Source organism: Triplophysa rosa, linkage group LG5 (assembly GCF_024868665.1).
Source record: "Triplophysa rosa linkage group LG5, Trosa_1v2, whole genome shotgun sequence".
NCBI classification, from domain to species: domain Eukaryota; kingdom Metazoa; phylum Chordata; class Actinopteri; order Cypriniformes; family Nemacheilidae; genus Triplophysa; species Triplophysa rosa.
This window is the reverse complement of record NC_079894.1, coordinates 9,141,711-9,161,138: the sequence shown is the minus strand read 5'-3', so window position 1 is coordinate 9,161,138 and position 19,428 is coordinate 9,141,711. Positions and strand designations below refer to the sequence as shown.

The following is a 19,428-nucleotide window of genomic DNA, read 5'->3' as shown; positions in this document are numbered from 1 at the left end:
AAAGACCGTACAACCTTCTTGTCCTGCAGAAAATACTGTTTAGGTTGATTTATGCTGGTTAGTGTAGGCCTGGTGCTGGTCTGACTGGGGACCATCATAGCCATGCTGTTCAACAACACGGTCTTTGGTCATTGATTGAGCAAGTTTGGTGGTTAAAATTGTATAATACGATTGTGATTCTGCAGTTTATGCTGATGAAAACATATACCTTGAATTTTGCAATAAAAGTGTCTGCCTAATTCACAAATGTGAATATATTTTTTAAAAGCTGTGATATTTTTACATTTTTCTCTTTAATCTGCTTTGTAATCTTAAAGAGAGAGTTCACCCAAAAGGTTTACTCACCATCATATCATTCCAAGCCTGTATGATTTTCTTTCTTTTGCAGAATAAAATATTTTTAAGAACGTTGGTAACCAAATTACATTGACTTCCATTGTATGGACACAAAACCATTGAGACGTTTCTCAAAATATCTTCTCAATCTTTTTTTTTTTACAGAGGAATGGGTCAAATACAGATTTTGGATCAATAAAGAATTTTCATTTTGAGTGAACTATTACTTTAATATTTTCTTTCGATTGGATTTTAGATGAGTAGAAATAAACTGTGCCTTATTGTAAAAGTATTGTTAGAAATGACCAAAAGTATTCATTCTTGGCGTAAAAATGTGGATGCAGTATTGTAAAGGTAACACATTGCAGTACCTTAAACATACAATTGTTCCTCCACCCTTGATATGTTGGTTAAAGCGATAGTTCACCCAAAAATAAAAAGTATGTCATCGTTTACTCACCCTCTTGTCATTTCAACCCTTTATGACATTCTTTCTTCCACAGAACACAAAAGAAGATATTTTGAAGAAAGTTGTTTTAATCTGACCCCCATTGACTGGCATTGGTTTTGTTCATACAATAGAAGTGAATGGGGGCCAGTGCTGTTCAGTTACCAGCTTTCTTCAAAATATCTTCTTTTGTGTTTTGCAGAAGAAAGAAAGTACTAAGAGTTTGAAATGACGAGAGAGTGAGTAAATGATAACACAATTTTCATTTTTGGGTGAACTATCACTTTAACAACAGTTTTGGGCTTTTTAACAGGTTGACTATACAAGTTTAGTAGACTTTATTTAGTGTGGAGGATTCGGTATGTGTTGAGCCGCAGGTGCCCAACCTTCACAATTAATTATTACATGCACGACTGTCATATGTAGTATTGCCCACAGAATTTGATCTGACATGCAAAGGTGCAACATTTGTGTAAGGTTGTGCAAGTGTACATTTGCATTCTGCAGATGTTATGTGTCTATGTGTTGGGGAAGTCATTCATCTGCATGATGTGTGTTCTGGGAGGATGGTTTAGGCAAAGGGAGGGCGAGAAATAGAGAGAACACAATCCTTCTCCCTTTTTTCAGTTTGACACGCCAGCGTTTCCATAGCAACAGCAGCAGCAGACATTGTGTGTCTGCATGTGTGTGTGTGTGTGTGTGTGTGTGGAAGCTGGAAGTAGGTGCCCAGATCACCAGGGCTGAAGCGAGGAGATGGGAGGTCCGCCCGACACAATCTTCAGGAGCGGAGCTTTGAAGAAACCCAGCTTCAGACACGCACACACGCACACGCTGCTCTCTTTCACGGGGCTCGTGTGCCATGGCGGGCCAACTTTTTCACATCTATAGGCACGTGTGTACTCTCAACAACCTGTGTGCAGAAAACATGATGGTAAGCAGCCTGGAGCAGAAGATTTCGAAGTGACCGAGGGCTCGGATGGAGATGCTGTGCTGTTTTGAGGGAAAATTTCAACATCTGCTTACATCATCGTTCTTGACTGTTGCGGTCACTGTAATGCGATGCTTTTGGTTTAAATGTTCCATGGCTCATTTTTGATGGATTAATGCATTTAATGGGGAACGTAACTTCAGAAACTTGTTTTCTTTTGTCTCCGATTGTGTTTGCTGACAAAACTTTGACCTCACCGATCCTGCTATGCTCTTACATGCATATCTCATGTCTGCTTCCACATGTTTCACAGGTGATCCTCGTGCAAGTCAACCCTGGAGAAACCTTCACCATCAGAGCAGAGGACGGCTCCCTGCAATGCATTCAAGGTATGGCACGCTTTCTGTCATGTTACACGCTTCCGCTGTGTGAATGCAACAGGTCCTGACCCCCTCCTCCCTGCCATCTGCGTGCTGCCGAGCTCGGTGTTACTGGATTTGTTTGTTGATACGCACATCGAGTGTGCGATGTGCATTCTGAGATGCTGTTCCTGTTTGTATGGTGTTTTTACTGGCTGGTGGTTATTAGATTTGGAGCAGGTGTAAAGCGATGAGAGGACCGGCGCAGAGCCATGACTGGCATGCTTCTGGGGACATAAATGGCAGAGTATACAGATTACAAAGCCTCTTTGTCTAATTGTCTAACTTTAACATTCAATGTCTTTGGAGCTAATTAATGATGGACAAGATGTTTTGTTTGACCAGACTTCGTGAGACTTGAGGTGTCTGGACAGCTGCTTGTGTAAAGACGGTAGTTGAAGAAATTCACGCTGAATTGCAGACCGTTCTTTAGCATTGCTTTCTTGATATAACTGAAAACATTGAGGGAAATTTTTAGAGAGATAGTTCACTCAAAAATGAAAATTCTGTCATCAATTACTCACCTTCATATCATTTCAAACCTGTGTGACTTTCTTTCTTCTGCAGAACACAAAAGAAGAGTGAAAAACGTTGGTAACCAAACAACGTTGGCCCCCATTGACTTCAATTTTATAGACATAAAACAACGGAGACATTTCTCAAAATATCTTCTTTTGTGTTCCTCAGAAGAAACAAAGTCATATACAGGTTTTGCACGACATGAGGTGAATAAATGATGACAGAATTTTTATTTTTGATTCTCCATTGGGTCAATGTATCCTCTGTCATCCCTTATATTCCCAGCTATGAGTCAGCCAAGTTTTTGTCAAACCAGTTCCCCTTACAAGTAAAGCATCAAAACAGCTGGTCATACCCAGCATTAACCTCTCCCTTGAACTATCTGTGAAAGGCTAAAAGTCACAAGGAAGTACTTAGGTGAGGCCTTTGAGGTTGCGCCATTGTGTCGGACAAAAGCGCACTGGCACATCCGACACTCAGCGAAAAGCATACCTTATGTCATCACGGTGTTGAAAAAGCGACAGACAGAAAAGGTGCGGCGCACGGAGGAAAGGGCCATTTCAGATGCACGTGTTTACAAAAAAGGTCGCTGGATTTAATTAGAAGTGTCGACTGAAGCAACCGACTCTGAAGTAGCTGCTTTTTACATAGAAGCTTCTTTGTCATTACACAAACCTCAGAGCAGAAGCCTAGATTTAGGATTTTATATAAAGTAACCGCTGTTTAGCTCGTGGACCGCTGGCAACACAGAACGCAGAGAAAACGGTTTAAAAAGGCTCGGGCCGAAAACACCGTCGGAAAATCGGAAGGTTTTAAGTAAATTCGAAGGTTTGGTCTTTTTGTGGCTAAGTCACAAGACTTTTAGGTCTCTGGATTCGTTTACTGTGAGGCTAGTGGAAATAGTGGAATGAGGAGGATAATGGGTAAGAATTTTATAATTAAGGATTCTTATTGGTCAGTTTTTGTCCTCCCACATCTTATCTTCTTTTTCTGTAAAAACAGCACTTTTTCCTTAAGCCGTCCCACGAGAACCCACTCACCTCTATATTTGACACTCTTACGCAAATTGAGCTGTTTTTAATCATCCCTACCCAAGTTTTAGCCGTACGCAAAATCTTAACCCCTTGTCTGCTGGTTGCTATTGTGAGCATTGCTAGCGCTAGCGTGTTTTCACTCAGGTGTTATTGTGCTGCTCTCTGAATGAGTGACAGGTCATTACTATAGTCAAGCTCTGTGTTTACTGCAGTTTCAGTCTGTTCCTATCTCTGCTAATTAGAGTGAACTGTAATCTTTGTCTTGTTTAAACAGGGTGACATTTTTAGGGGACTGCTTAACAATCCTCCACCACAGTCCGCTTTGGGCGGCAAGGCCGCTTTCCCTCACTTTTGCGAAGGGAGGGTCCTGTTTTGCGTCTTTCTGTTTGCTTTGCGTATTTATTTATTTATTTATTTTTTTGCATCTGCTGTACTGTGAGTATATTTGTGAAATTAAATGTGTTTTTATTGTTTATGGAAATTGGCTTCTGTGGTGTAATTGCAGGTTTTGCTGAGAGCACGTTCTCATTCGCACAATGTAATTTAGCAATGATGCACAGAAGTCAGCAATGAAGTGCAGTCAGCAAACGCTGCATCAGATTTTCTGCACAGCGTGCTTTGAAAAGATTTTGTGTATGCCTAAAAGTATAATAAAATGATATGCGCCTAATGAATTTGTCAGAGGCCCATGAGAGTCACAGACTATATAACACTAATTCAAACAAGACGAACACATTTGGGCAAGGATGACATTTTGCATTCTTTGATTGGTCTTTGACTTCAGGAAGACAAAAGTGTTCTTGTTTTTGCCATTGGACTGTATCTACATGGGCTGAAGGTCATTAGCTATCTTTAGATGGCCTCGTGAATGGCTATTGTGCCATGAAGTGAGTGACTTTCTCAGTTTACCGTACGTTCACAATGTAGTGAGACATAGAGGCAGCTTCTGTGCAGAGATGGGCACAGGTACCCGAGTGCTTGCATTGATTGATCATGAACACAAATCGTGTGACTTCAACTTAAAAACATTTGACACTATAATTGAAGTTACAACAGTATGCCAGTGTGTAAAGATAGGTTTTTTTTTGTTTTGTTTTTGTGTGAATTTTTTTGTTTCACATAACAGTTTTACTGTATTGTATGTAGTGATGTCTCAGTCTCATTGTGTCTGAGACATTGCATGTATAAAGACTCGCAGCACAGTATTACTGCTGGAACTGATTAATGGGATTCCATGTGACGGTACACAGAACGTATGCTTATATGTGCTCAGCACAGAGCTGTGATGAATAGAAGGGTGACAGACAGAATCCAAACTGTGGCCCTGAAGGCAGCTTCTCTGTCTCCAGCAGACGTATTACAGAGGTGAAAGTGTGCTACAATCCCTCCTTTAGGGTTTATTTATCTATGTGCATGGAGCATCTGGTCCTCTATTTATGTTTGGAAGCGCGGTCGCCTGAGAGACAGGTCTCCCGTTAGATAATAGGTCAGCTGGAGAATACACTTAGGTGCTGTGCAGTAGTATGTTTTGAAGAGGTTTTTATCTCAGAATGAGTGCAAGATTGTGTGAAGTGGAGAGGCTCAGAGATCATGTTTTTTTGTATGCAAATCCCGGAAGCGAGTTAGCATTTTAGGACTTCCGGTTCCATCGCTCCAAAAAGTTTTTTTTTAATGGGTTTTTGGTAAATCGTTCGAAATAAGGTCTGTGGTAAACAAAACCTCTAAATATTTTCACGTTTTAATCTATGACATAAAACACACCAATTATAACCCGCTTGTGATTTTTTTAAAGCCTTATTGTGTCTTAAAAACAGCAGTTGCTAACAAATTGCTAAACGCAACAGCGGGGACGTTATAAACATATAAAGCTCACAAATAATGCAACATGGGCACAAATCTCCTAAAACGTAGATGTGGATTCATTCACGGAGTAATTACTTACCAGGGAACACATTTTTAATAAAGTTTGAAAGAGTTGTCGGAGGCTTGGTGGTGGTGACGTGGATATCAAGCGACCTTAAGTGTAGTCTGTTTATAGCATCGTGTTAGCTTTTTACTTCTGGCGATTGTAATTCGGCTTCAAAAGTAACAAATGTTGTGTTAATTTGTAAAGATTATCTTGATAGACAAAACATGTAAACATCATAAACCTTTGTTAATCACAGAGTTTATTTTTTGCGATATTCCGAAAGTCTATGGGGAAAATGCATAGGTTTTCAGTCGAGGGAACCAGCGCGGCATTTACTTCCGGGTTAGCCTACAAAAATACATCATCTCTGAGCCTCTCCCTAATTAATGGCATATTACAGGTTCAATACAAGTTAAGTTCGGTTGATAACATAAAGAGGATTCATATTGATCTTTAAAGGGGTCCTATGTTGTCTATTTTTCAAAGTTTTTATTGTTTATGATGTGCTAAACAAGTGTGTTCATGTTTCGTTTTTCAAAAAATGCTTTATATATTACATATTTCACCTGTGTTTTACACCGTCATCTTGATTGTCAGAAAACAGGCTGTTGAGTTCCTGGTTCTATGACGTCCCTCCTTCCGAAACGCTCTGATTGGTCAAGCTGAGCCAGTCTTTTCTGATTGGTCTACCGCTAAGAGTGTGTTGAGATGTCCCACCCATCTGTGTTCCAGGGGGCAGGGTCAATGGAAATTTTGGGATTCATGATGTCACTAAACTAGGAAAAAGTTCATTGTAGTCCCAACGAGCTGTTCATTGTAGTCTTTAAAAGTGATTTCTTGTAAAGATTTTTTTCCTTTTCTGTGAACAATGAGCGTTGCCACTTGTTTATTCTCAAACAGCTATATTACTCAATAACTAAATTGAAAGAAGTGAAATTCCAACAGACCTCCCCTTTGAAAAAGTCCTGATCACAGCAAATGGACTTAACGCTTTGGATAAAAGTGTCTGCTAAGGCCCAATCCCAATTCTATTTTCTACCCCTTCGCCTACCCCTCACCCCTTGAAACAAAGTGTCAAGGGTTACAAATTTTCCGATAAGAAATGGGACACCACTACTACACTGTTATACGTCATCATACGTCATTGCTAGCTCCTAACGTTACGTCAGAGGACATGCCCCGATGCGCCGAATAAAAATATATTTTCTAATATTGTGCAGTCAGTGCTGTCCGCTAGCAAACTTTAGCGATTTTTTTTGCAAACGTTAAAAGAACATCACCGTAAATACAAACACAAGATTGAATGTAACATACATAAAATGAAGAATTGTCATAAAAATCCTTATTAATGTCAAAAATTACTTACATTTATTGGTCTGCTTGCTCGAGTGAGCAGCCATGTTGGAAATTTCTCTTAGCCCTTCGTTTGAAGTGAGCGAAACGAACGAAAAATCTTCGTTTGAAGGGCTATCTGGCCCTTCCCCTTACCCCTACCCCTCCAACCAAAAGAGAATTGAGACACCCCTTCACGTGAACGCGCCAAACGGAGGGGTAGGGTAAAGTGTAGGGGAATTGGGATTGGGCCTAAATGACTAAATGTAAATGTAAATCTAGCGGTGAGGTTCCGAATTACAACCAATTGCTCACTCCACCCCTCCCCCTTCCTTTCGAATCGCTACAGTGTCTGACATGGGACTAAGATGTCACCTTTTTGCTTCTTTGCTGAAGGTGATAACGTCTTTATGAAACATGGTTTTTTTATTTGCACTTTTCTGGTGCTAATCCTTCAACCCTGAATGCTTTAATAAGTGAATTTAAATAGATTAGAAAATTCTGAAATGGCCTACAAAATATTTAAGAAGTAGTTATGAAAACAGAAGAACTGGAGCTGTCTCGAGCTTCTATTTGTTTTACAAACCACAAAGACGAATGTCTATGTTTATGAGCAAGAAATGTAGTGAGAAAAAAGAGAGATGTTTGAGTGGCCACCAGAGCTCCACCAGAACCCAGGGACCTGGAAAAAACACACTGGGCCTCATTTATGAAACGAGCGTACGACCGAAAACTGGGCTTACGGTCATTTCCACGCAAAACTATGGACGTGAGCGGTTGCTACGATCAAATCTCACGACAGGTCTCAGTTCGTGTACGCAAGTTTTGAGATAGGGTGAAGGTCTGTGTACGCTTTACCCTTTTGATAACTGAAAATTAATGATGACAAATAGAAAGATTTTCGTTTAGTATAACAAATGTAAAAATGGATTCCGATGCGATTTCTTATTTTCCTTTCTAGCCTAATTACACGATCATGTAATTGTTTGAAATTACAAGGTTAACGGGTGCTTTTGTTTAAAAAAAACCTTTCATGAGCTTTTAGGCTACGTGATAGCTTCTTTGTTTGACAAATATGCATTTTAATGAAAACAGAAAACATGCATGCTTTGATTTTTTTTTATTTGTGCGATCTGCGATGTTCGATGGGGTGGAAGACGCGCAATGGGTCACAGCTTGAGGTTGCCTGGCTTTGTGTGGCAGGTTCCAGGCCGGTTTGTGGGGGATGAAGACTGCTGTCTGCCTCTGACAGATCTGAAAGAGAAAAAATAAATGAAGCAAACATAAAACCGTGTGTGCTTGATTTAAGCAGCCTGAGTTGCAAGATTAGCAGCATTAGATTTTAAACCTTTATCCTGCTTAGAAACATCTCCTCCGCCACAGACCATTTTTTCTTCACCTAAATGAAGAAAACTGTATAAAAACATTTACATATAAACATTATTCTATAATTATCCTAAAATTATCAGTAAATTATATCTACATTCATTTTTACATTAACACTTTAATGTAATTTAAAGTTTTTCAAGACTGAAGTCAGATTAATTTTGTTTAAATTTAAATGCATTATACAACCAACCTAATTTAAAGCAACAACAATACTTTCAGTGTAAAAATAATACTGAAACACTAATAATAAAATAAAATAAAATATTTGCGCTCATATTTACAAAACATAAATATCCAATAAAAAAATACAAACCTCAGCTGGAGTTCGGTTCACTACACCAACGCTGTTGACCATAGCGATCTCTTTCCAAACTGTTTTTACTTCCTTTGAATCCAATCTGCTTTTCAAGGTAAAACTTTAATTTCTAAATCAGAAAAGTTCCTCTTTTTGGCCGGATTACATTTCTCCATGTCGCAAAATCTAGGGGCGAGGCTTCTACACCCTGAATTTATAGGTGATAAACGTGATATGCAAAATTACGACCGATTTCAGCCGCCGCATTTATCAAGGTACGATCATTCGTACGATGAGATTGGCGGCATACGAATGTTTGATGAATCACACCTAAAGCCTGTCGTAAAACGATTTCTGCGCATGTATCTGTGCCCGTTTCTACGTTAGATTGATAAATGAGGCCTATTGTGTTTAGTCCTATAGAAAGAGACAAAGGCACTTATACTATCACTCTATAGTTAATTTAACAGGTAAATGAGAACATTTCGTTCTTTGAGTCTTTTACTGAATTTATTCCAGCCGAGTTAAAAAGCACAATGAATGCAAAGAAGTCAAACAGCCAGGAAAGTGCACAAGGTTAAGTCTGATTGAAAGGGAACATTGTCTCATATCTGGTTTTCACAGATCCTTCTCAGATGATGTCTGGTAGGCGCTCAAAAACCAGTGCCATTTTTACTGACATCCCATCTGTCATTTTTTTTCATTCTAACAGCATACAGGTTTGGAATGACATAAGGTTGAGTAAATAATGACAGATTTTTCATTTTGGGCGAATAATTCTTCTAAAGACCCAGAATAAACGCTGACATACTTACAAAAACAGGACTCAACAAAGGGTGACAGAGAATCGCAGATGGCTGAGAAAGATCAAGGGCAGACGGAGTGTGAGAATTCTTCCTGTCTACTGGCCCAAGCTCAAGCCAGTAGAGCAGCATAGGGTGAAAGGGTTCATTTGGACAGGACCCGGTGACCGTGGCCAGAGAGGCACGGCCCAAGACGTTTTGCCCGGTTATTCCAGATGTGCCTCACAGGCCTGGCAGAAGATTAAAGCTCTGTTGCCCATTCCTCAACCACACCTTCTTAGGACTGAGAGAGAGAAACAGATCAGGTCTGCATACCATGCCTCCTTTAGATCTTTGCAGTTTCAGCAAACTGTAACATTTGCACTTTAACAAAAATGTCCTTCGCAGCTCATGCTAATGCCATAACCAGTTATTACCAGAGGACTGAAATCCAAGACCAAACCCTAAATGGAAACTTGATTTCATCTGGAGAGAATGTAAGGTCCAGTAAGTCTCCATTAATGTGAAGACGCAGTATTTTTGGTGGCTGTGCATTACAGCTTTCCTGTAGCTCAGTGGTAAGCGCATGGCGCTAACAAGGTTGTGGGTTCGATCCCAGGGGATTGCACATACTTGGAAACAAATGTATAGGATAATGCAATGTAAGTAGCTTTGGATAAAAGTGTCTGCCAAATGCATAAATGTAAATAGTGTATGTGAAGTTGGCGTTGCAGGGATTGCACAACTGGTCCTGTCACCTCTGTGATTTTCTCTGAACGTTTAGGTTTTTGCAATTACACTTCACTAGAGACAAAGAAGTTGCATCCTTTAGCATTCTTATTCATCTCAATGTTGGTGTCTTGTCTGACACAGAACGTCCAAAATGTACGTTCTTTAAAATCAGACTTGTTCAAACAAATTAGATTTCTGACGCACACAGCTGTCCATATTTTCTCAATTGTAAGTGCATTGCAACATCAGAAGTGCCTTGTAGTCATATGACAAAGCACCACTTTGGCAAACCTTTGTGTTTTTCCACTGCCCTTACGGTGCACCCATTGAAATCAGTTGATTCGTAGCATTCTCTGACATAGCCTACACTCTAGTGTGTACTTGCCCTTACATTGTAGCGTTGTCCAGGTTTCCAGGGAAGGCTTAGTCAGTTTTTGAACATGTTTTATGACCTCTGTCTCCATCTGAACTCCGTCTCAACGTTCGAGAAGTCCAGATGCAGCTCTTCCAAGAACGAGTGCTAATGTTCCTCTGAAACAAAAGGGTTTTTAGATGGAACTGGGCGTTTCTTAACCCTCACGCTAAACTGAACTTCTCAAGTCTGTCAGCAACTCGAAGTCTACCAAGCGACATGCCCCACCTCTCTCATCCCCTCTGCTTCACCTCAGCCAGACATTCACACAGAAGTCTTCTGTTTTTAATCTCTCCTCGCGCCTTCATTTGCTTCTCTCGCTGGGAGTCTAGTCCTACAGTAGTATTCTTCTGCTTACTCTACACCCGCTCTCTCTCTTTTTCGTAGGCAGGCTGATCCAGACAGCTCGAGTGTGACCTGGCAGAAGTTTTGTTGCATGCTGACGTGGCTCTGCTGTATCAAGGCTGCTAAAATCTCTCTCGCTCGTGTTTTCTTCCCTTACTCCATCTCTCCTACTTCGTGCTGCAGAAGCTGGCAGTCTGTACTTTACTCTCACAGAAAATCCTTTAATTCTGATTAGGCTGGTTATTTGATATCTTCTTTGTCCCTGGAAGAGTGTGGTTGGTATGGTGATGTGCCATACTTGCCTGCTGCGCTCCAGCTGAGGAGACTGTGGTCTGTGCTGGAGCCAATGATGGACATGACTCCTGAAAACATTCTGCTGATGCTCACATTTTGTGGGGACAGTTTAAAGGGAAAGCTCACTTTTGTCTTTCTGCAAAACCAAGTAGTTGCAGCATGTCTTTGCAGTGTAATAAAAGTGGATGGTAACTAGAAACTTCCAAACAGTAAAAAAGTATCTTAAAAATCCCTGTTGAAAAAACAGCATCTGCCTGGTTAGGTATGTTTTGAAGCAAGGTAGCTGGTTTGAGCTGGTCATGTGCTGGTCCCAAGCAGCTAGCCCTTACGAAAATTAACCATGGTTTTTTTGTTGTACAAGTGTAGTAACCATGGTTTTTTGGTGCATTGATTACTTGGGGCAAAACCATGGTTTTACTACAGTAACCATCGTTTACTATGGTTTTTACAAAAACATGGTTGTCAAAACCATGGTTATTTTGTGATAACCATTGTTTTACTACAGTAACCTTAGTAAAACCATGGTCAATTTTCGTAAGGGCTAGCTCAGGACCAGCTCATGACCAGCTTAAACCAGCTCATGACCATCTTAAACCAGCTACCATGCTATGGACAATAGGCAGTATATTGGATGTACAGATGTGCTGTATACAAATTATACTGTTATATACAAGCATTTATATATATAACAGTCTCTTGGATATGGGAAAATAAAAGGAGAGCTCGGTGGGATCTTTTCCTCTAGGTCTATAAGGACTTATGTAATGCATAAGGACTTCCTCTTGTATGTCAGTTGAAGGTAGTCTACAGTTTGTGAGTGAACCACCGTTGTCTCCTCATATCCTCCTGGTCAGTATAGTGAAGAACCAGCGAACTGTTTACATGCTCCCACATGTGTCTGTTAATGATTATCTGTGCCTGGACATCATCTCAACATCCCTGTTGTGTATTGAAGACTGAATCTTCTGTAATACACGCACATATGTTCTGCTAGTGTCAAAATACTATTGGTTTTAATGAGACCAACAGCACATAAAAAAGAAGAGGATGCCTGAGGCGTAGCACACAGCTTGTTCATATGCATCTGCTCCCTGAGAGTTCTCATATAATCGGTCCTAGGGAGCCACAGGCTCCGACTTAACGGTTCCTCTCATGTTAATGGAGCCCATTAACTTGGTTTCCTGCATACGTTCCTAACATCCTGCAAACGTGTCTCTACGTTTAAGATACTTGTTTCCCCACCAGATTGGGGCAAGTTGATGGTGACAAAATATACATTTTTCAACAAAAAAATAAAAAGTTCTTAATGTGCATGTGCGACCTGCGTGTACAAACTACTTTACACGCAGACTATTCTCATGACTAAATTGACATGCCCCACCATACTTTGGGCATTACACAATAACTTCATTTGGTTGCCTGAAAACAAAACCTTTGAGAAAGGGTTTCTTAGTCCATGTTTTTGAAAACTATATCTTTATCGTTTCTGTGTAATACAGAAATGCTAATTTTTGAAAACAATGACACGATGTGCATGCCTATTATTATACATATTCAGTTTATACAACAAACAACAATGCCAGACTATGGGACTATGTGTGCTGCTCAACACAAAGTAAAGCAAAGTGTAGGTTTGCTGCACGACTATGACCAGTAGAGATGCACTATTTACATATGCCAAATCTGTGTGAACGGCAATTGTTTTGACAACGTTGACGTGTGTATGTGAAACTTTTCAAGAACGCAAAGATAAAACTTTTCTTTTTTTTACTACATGGTTATCATGTAAATACTCCCTAAGAATAGTGTACAAGAATAGAGATTAAGGACAAAAGAAGGTCTTAGGTATCCATGGTGCCTTTTGCTACTTAAAATAGGCTCAGTTCCAAATCCGAGTTGACTTCATTTCTGTTTTAGGCAGCTACTTTTAACCCAGCATCCTACCTGTAACTAAAATGGAACCTCGATTCTGTACATTGGCAACAACTTGGCAGATGCTTACTCGGTTTGACCACACAAATAGTGCTCATAAACTGATTGACCTAGGAGAGGATACATCCTTGGAAGACTCTTTTATTACGTTCAGTATCACAATAAACATATCAATTTATTTTTGGAACAGTGGTGGGAGTACCAGCAATAGGATACATGCAATGGCACACCACAATTCGTCCAAGTCTTCACATGCATATGATGTCTAAAAATGCTTTTTATGTAAGATCACTATGGTTTGGGACAGAGCCACTTTATGCGTCCTTTGATCCACTTCCCAACACTAGACTCATATAAAAACATCTTCCAGCCAAACCAGTGCTGGCCAGTTGGTCACATGGTCACGACTGTCATCCGTGCCAATGTTCCAGCTCACCTTAGCGACGCACGCTGACTGCTTTGTTTTTTTTATCTAGTTATTCTGGCTGGAGATAGCAGATTAGGGAGAAGGAATGCGAGGCCTGGGCCTGATAGCACCATGAGGGACTGTGAATTTCAGCTATGGGAAGCATGGGCTTATCCTCATTCTTCAGCCTGGAAGGAATTCCTGCATTCTTTCCCTTGTCCTTTCAGAGAAAGTTCAGCTAGACTTGAAGCATAATGACAACAGCCTTAGGTTAACTATCCCTGGACTCGGGTCTCAGGTGGTGTGTAACACAAACTGGGGTTTGCTAGGATCCTAATCTGTGTGATACTTGCATGCGTGTCAATGACGTGTTTTATTACTGTAGTTGTTGTTGGTAATGTTGCGATGTGGCAGTATTGACGTTCCTTATCTTTCTTTTTCTATCATTGGTGATGTTTTTGCAGGCATCGCACAAGTCTAAAGGCTAATGTACCTGTACATAGTCCAACATTTAAATAACACCACAGACTCAATGCAAAAATGTGTAGTCTATGAACCGATCTAAGTTTACCTCAGACAGACTGTGTCAAGATGAAAGATGAAAGTTCATTTATGTTTAATGCTGTAGAGGAAAGACATCTGCTGAGTTTGAACCCCATCCAGAACATTTTATTATATGTCTCTCAACATTTCTTACTTTTTCCTCCTCCTTACATACAGTACATTGACAAGTATGTTTCACTTTGTAAGTGTTCCCGTCTTTAAGACTTCCATTGTAATCAGTCTAATGTTCTCCATCTTCTACCTTTATCTTCTTTTAACTACCTCTCTTTAAAGGAAATACACAGAATCATTCTCACAAGTTTTACTTGATTTGTTAGGACAAAGATTTGGAATTTACAAATATAATTTAACCTGTACACATACTGTATATACTGTACACTTACTTTCAGTCCTTTTGATTATTTGTTGATTCATTTGTTTTTTGGGTGCTCAGGAATGACCGGGGGAACTCCTGACCTGATTCATACCCAAGGTCTGGGTTAGTCAAACTGGGCTGGGCTTGGCTGATATGTAAGATGAGTGAGGTGAAGGTTCTGTAGGGGGAAACGGAGCTAGTTTCCTGACTCGGCCGGTGCGGATCTGAGATTTAAAAGATAAGAAGTGAATTTCCACAGCGCTCCTTGCACCAGACTTGCATCCCCGTGGCGGAACTGGTTTACACGTGGTTGGAGGATGGGGAGATGAAGGAAGCAATAGGTGGGGGGGCCCACATGGTGCTGCTCATTTACTCCACAGCATCAATACTGTATTCTGACACTCAGACATCCAAGCACTAGCGCTGATGAGAGTTTAGTTTTTATGAGTATCACAATCACTCAGCTGAGATGAAAGTATCTGTTCAAAACAGCGTTACTGTTACAATAGGCAATCAATTTGGATTGAGTCATATGCTGTAGTGGAATGTTTGTGAAGTGGATTGTTGAAAGCTTGTTTGTGCTAGCAAACCAGATTGGTGTACCTTATTCTTACCAAATTCTCACAAAATGTGAAACATTTTTAGGCTTTTTGGCATTTTATTAACAGGTACAACTGCTTGTGCGCGTTGACCGACATTATACAGCCTTGGCAAATCTACATACAGTATTTAACATACATTGAAAAATATCCAGGATGGCTGCCAACCAGTAAATATGTGCTTTGAATTCAGTGTCAAACACCAACAGTTAGCTGGTGCTGTGAGAAGACATTCGCTTTTCCGCTATGTGCTTTATTTTATTTCTCAGGGCCAAAACCGACAAGGACCTTCCTGGACACCGTAGTTGTGTTTTGTTGACAGGATATAGGGGGAGGAACAGTATCCAGGGTAACTAATGAAGAGAAGTGTGTTTGTGGACTATTTTCAGAAAGCTTATCTGAAGGGCAGAGCAGGACACGGTTTAGTCTCAACCCCGGCATTCCTGTCATATGATCTCAGGCCATGTCCAGGCCACCCCCTCCTCGATTCGCTCAATAGAGAGGTTTTATTGTGTAAATTGTGTATAGCATATTGTTTTTTATTTTTTGGTCTCTGTTTTAATGTCACTGTCATGCCAAGAAATAATTTGGAGGCAGAGAGAGAGAAAGAGAGAGAGATGGAGCTTGTGTTCACGAGTGTGTGTGTATGTGAGATATTTCCACGTCATCACTGGCTCCAGGTGTGTGACTGGAGAGATGAGCGTGTGAGGAGCGAGACGGCTGCAGTAAACACAGCTGTTGAAACATACAATGCTGGACGTCCTTCCCACAGTGCTCTTCTCGCCATCCCAATGCGGACCAGCAGTGTCTCTGTTCTTTGTGCAGTGCATTTGTGGCAAAACACACACACAGTAGCAGGGTTTTTCCTGGCTCAAAATGAGGCGGAGGTGGTGCCATCCTGATCTTTGAGTTTGACATATTAAAAGTTCTAATAAAATGAGATAATAATGACAATTCTTAAGTTATATAAAACATTACTTTTATTCAACCAAACAGAAATGTTTTTTAATCAAATAAAGCTTTTTTATCATTTCAACTAACTTTTCAGCCCACAATAGCCAACTGAATCAACCAGTCTTTCTAAATGAGCAAAGCTCATTCACATCTTGCGTTCTCTGTGGTTCACTTTAAATGATTCAATGATCTCTTATATTCGCTAGTGACTGAAAAGTTCAATAGTTTAAATGAATCGGTTCAAATGAGTCATTCGTGTGCGATTCGTTCTGAACGCAATGTGCGTTCATACTGGCGAACTCGCTGTGTACAGTATACGCTGATTCAACGATCCAACTGCACAGCTAAAGACATTACAATGATGTACGTCATGTTAATTCAATAAATTTCAATAAATTAAACGTACTTGGATGCAAAACATGCAGCCGTCAAAACACAGGCTGGCTCTTGTTCTGCAACTCTTTTTAGCGCCTCAGTGTGCTGATAACGAAACAGCGCCTCCACTGTGGCGTAATGTCGCAACTGCAGTTACAAATGACAGTGTTAAAGCAGTGGTTCTCAAACTTTTTTGTTGTAAGGCCATCTTTGTGTAGAGTGCATTGCTTTGCGGCCCCCCAAATAAAGACTTATAATCTTAAACTTAAAATTTTAATTAAACCAAGAAAATATTCAGTTAAACAATGCTAAAACATCAATTCTTTTGGTTGGTGGCGTTGTTTTTCTGATGTTTGACTGCACAAAATGTATGATAAATATCTATATTTCTAAAATGCCACAAAATCTGTGGCCCCCTGGAACCATCTTGGGGCCCCCCAGGAGGCCACGACCCCCAGTTTTGAGAACCACTGTGTTAAAGGCACGCAGCATTTCTTGTGAAGACTCGCAACATAATTTTGGCGAGACCCTGAGGCGGCCACCTCCAATTTCTCAATGCAGGAAAAACCCTGAGTAGTATTGGAAATCCATAGGTATTTACACTTTCTGTTCAACGCTTTTGGTTTTGTTAAAGATTCCTTTAACAGTTCTTTTATTGATAATTTTGTAGTAAATAGGCAGTTCAGGTTGCATTTATTGATCTTTAGCAACAGATTTTTAACTTTAACAAAAGTCATTAATCACGATTACAGTGACTTGAAGTGAGAGATGCAGGCAGCATTGTAATGCATATTTGTGAAAAAAAGAAATAATAAGTATGTCACGCTGTACAAACATGTAGCATGGAGGCCGCCATTATTGTTTGGGGAATACTCAGGCATGCCTACAGACTGAAGGCTTAATATGCATGCGTATGATGTCATCCTTTTTGGATAACGCCGCCTTCAGAGTTTACATGGGAACGATAATGCCGTCGTTTCTTGCACTTTGAGACCCGTTTTTAAAAGTTTGCGCTTTCAGTCCTCAAAAACGCTGTTGTGTTGTAAATGAACAGCCAAAACGCATAAAAAGTTTTCCGTTTTTAGTTGAAAAGGGTCTCGTGTGAACTAACTGTGCGTTCACACTGCCAGCGACACCTATCGACAAAGCGACTTTGTCATTCCTTTCAATGGAGACCTGGCGACTTCCGGCGACAGGAGTGACAGTGACTGTTAACGACTTTATGCAAATGATGAGCGACTTTCGGTAGCGACTACCAATAGGAGTAAAGCAGCGTAGCTCATGTCATCCATCTCCTGTCAGTTATAGCAGGGTTTGTTTATAACTGTTACTTAAGCAACCAAATGTAGGAACGCCTACAGAGTAGCTGGCGGTGTGTACGCACATTAAGGTGACCAGATTTTTTAAATGAAAAATGGGGACAAAACATTTTTGTCTTTTTTGTTGCATATAATTATTAATGAGTTTTTGTACTATTGCAATTAATTACAATAGTATAATATTGTTTGCAGATCAAACTGACCATAACTTGTTTTAATAAAGTTAACCAAAACTCAGTAAAACAGAAAACAGTAAATAATAACCATTACAGTTACAAATGATCAAAACAGTTGCATGCATTAACACAAAATTCAATAACACTAAGAAAATATAACAAATATGAAAACATATGACAAATAATACTAGTAGTTACCATTCTTAACATTCTCTAATTGTATTTAATATTTTCATTTTTACAAACTGTATACAGTCATTACAACCAGTGATTAAATCTTTTTAAATAACTTTGTTTGTGCTTTTAGTAATGGACCTTTACATTAAGCTTTTTATTTGCAATTTAGGCTCATTTCTACAAATGTAATGGTTGTCAGTGTAATTGCTATCGCTTAGATAAATATATTTATTTGTTTATATCGCTGCGTACTTTCACCAACGTATGTGTGGGAATCACTCAGTGGTGGGAATTCTGTGTTGTGACGACGGAACTTAATGGTAAAGTTAAATATTTCGTGCAAAACAATCCGGCTCCCTGGCCTTACCCTGTTATATAACAAACAAACAGTTTTACTTTAATTTAACATGAGTGGTTAGTACCTTGAACCCGATAACTTTGACTCTAGTCTTTTGATATTTGATAATAACTTGTGATGACACTTCATTGACAACCCAGCAACTGGTAAATATTGGACAGAACACACCCAGCACATTGGGTTACGCATTTTTTTTACCCAGCATGCTTGGTTATCGAAAAAAACTCCAAATGTAGTCATTTTAACTATTCATGTGTTTAATTCTGGGTTATTTTTGCTGGGTTTTTCTTAATTTCTCCTGTGCTTCATTGTTAATCAAGACCTTGGACATTTATTAAAAAATTCAGATTTATTTGACTGTAAAAATAATTGTTAATAAAAATATAAACTTTTACAGTAACAGCAATATTTATAGATTTGCTTAAATACAAAAATAGTTACATTATTTAAATACATACAATATGTTTAATATCAAACATTAACAAGCATTATAAAATAACTTTAACAATTAACATTCTCCACAATATGTAGCAACAAATATCAATTAATAAAAATAACTAATAAATGAAAATATGGCTAATATCAAACATTAGCAGTATAAATAACATTTGTGAATAAAATTCTGCACAATTACATGTTGCAACAGACATATATCACATGTCAATTAGAACAATTATCGGTGAATTATTAAAATCGTTCATAAACAGTAAAATTTGAAATCTGAATCAGTAAAAACATTCATAAATGTCTACTTTTGACTGTATTTAAATAAAACAAATTCAGATATTAACAAAAACATCAAGGAAAAAATACCAGTTTTAAGTTATTCCTCAGGTAGAAGCCAATTGCCTGGGAAAGTTAATATCAAACACGTAAAATGCTTTGAAACATACATCAACAGCTGAAAGCAGCATGGCTTGTTTTCCAGAGCTTATCCATTCAAAATGACAAAAGACTGAGATATATATGCCGAATGATTCCCATCGCGAGGACAATAAGGAAAGGGTTTCGTGAGTTCTGTCCGGTGAAGAAATTCTAC

At 39.3% G+C, this 19,428-nt stretch overlaps 1 protein-coding gene across 3 annotated transcripts in view; it reads left to right on the top strand.

Annotated features, from left to right (window-relative positions):
- The window catches only part of fndc3ba (fibronectin type III domain containing 3Ba), a 152,269-nt gene that overhangs the window by 48,941 nt on the left and 83,900 nt on the right, over positions 1-19,428 (top strand). For 2 of the 3 annotated variants that reach the window (XM_057333414.1, XM_057333413.1), the window contains exon 3: positions 2,026-2,101. In XM_057333414.1, the coding sequence (XP_057189397.1) occupies positions 2,026-2,101 (76 nt within the window). Of the gene's footprint in view, positions 1-1,477; positions 1,716-2,025; positions 2,102-19,428 lie in introns of those variants that run through there. The other variant, XM_057333415.1, reaches the window with a different exon arrangement.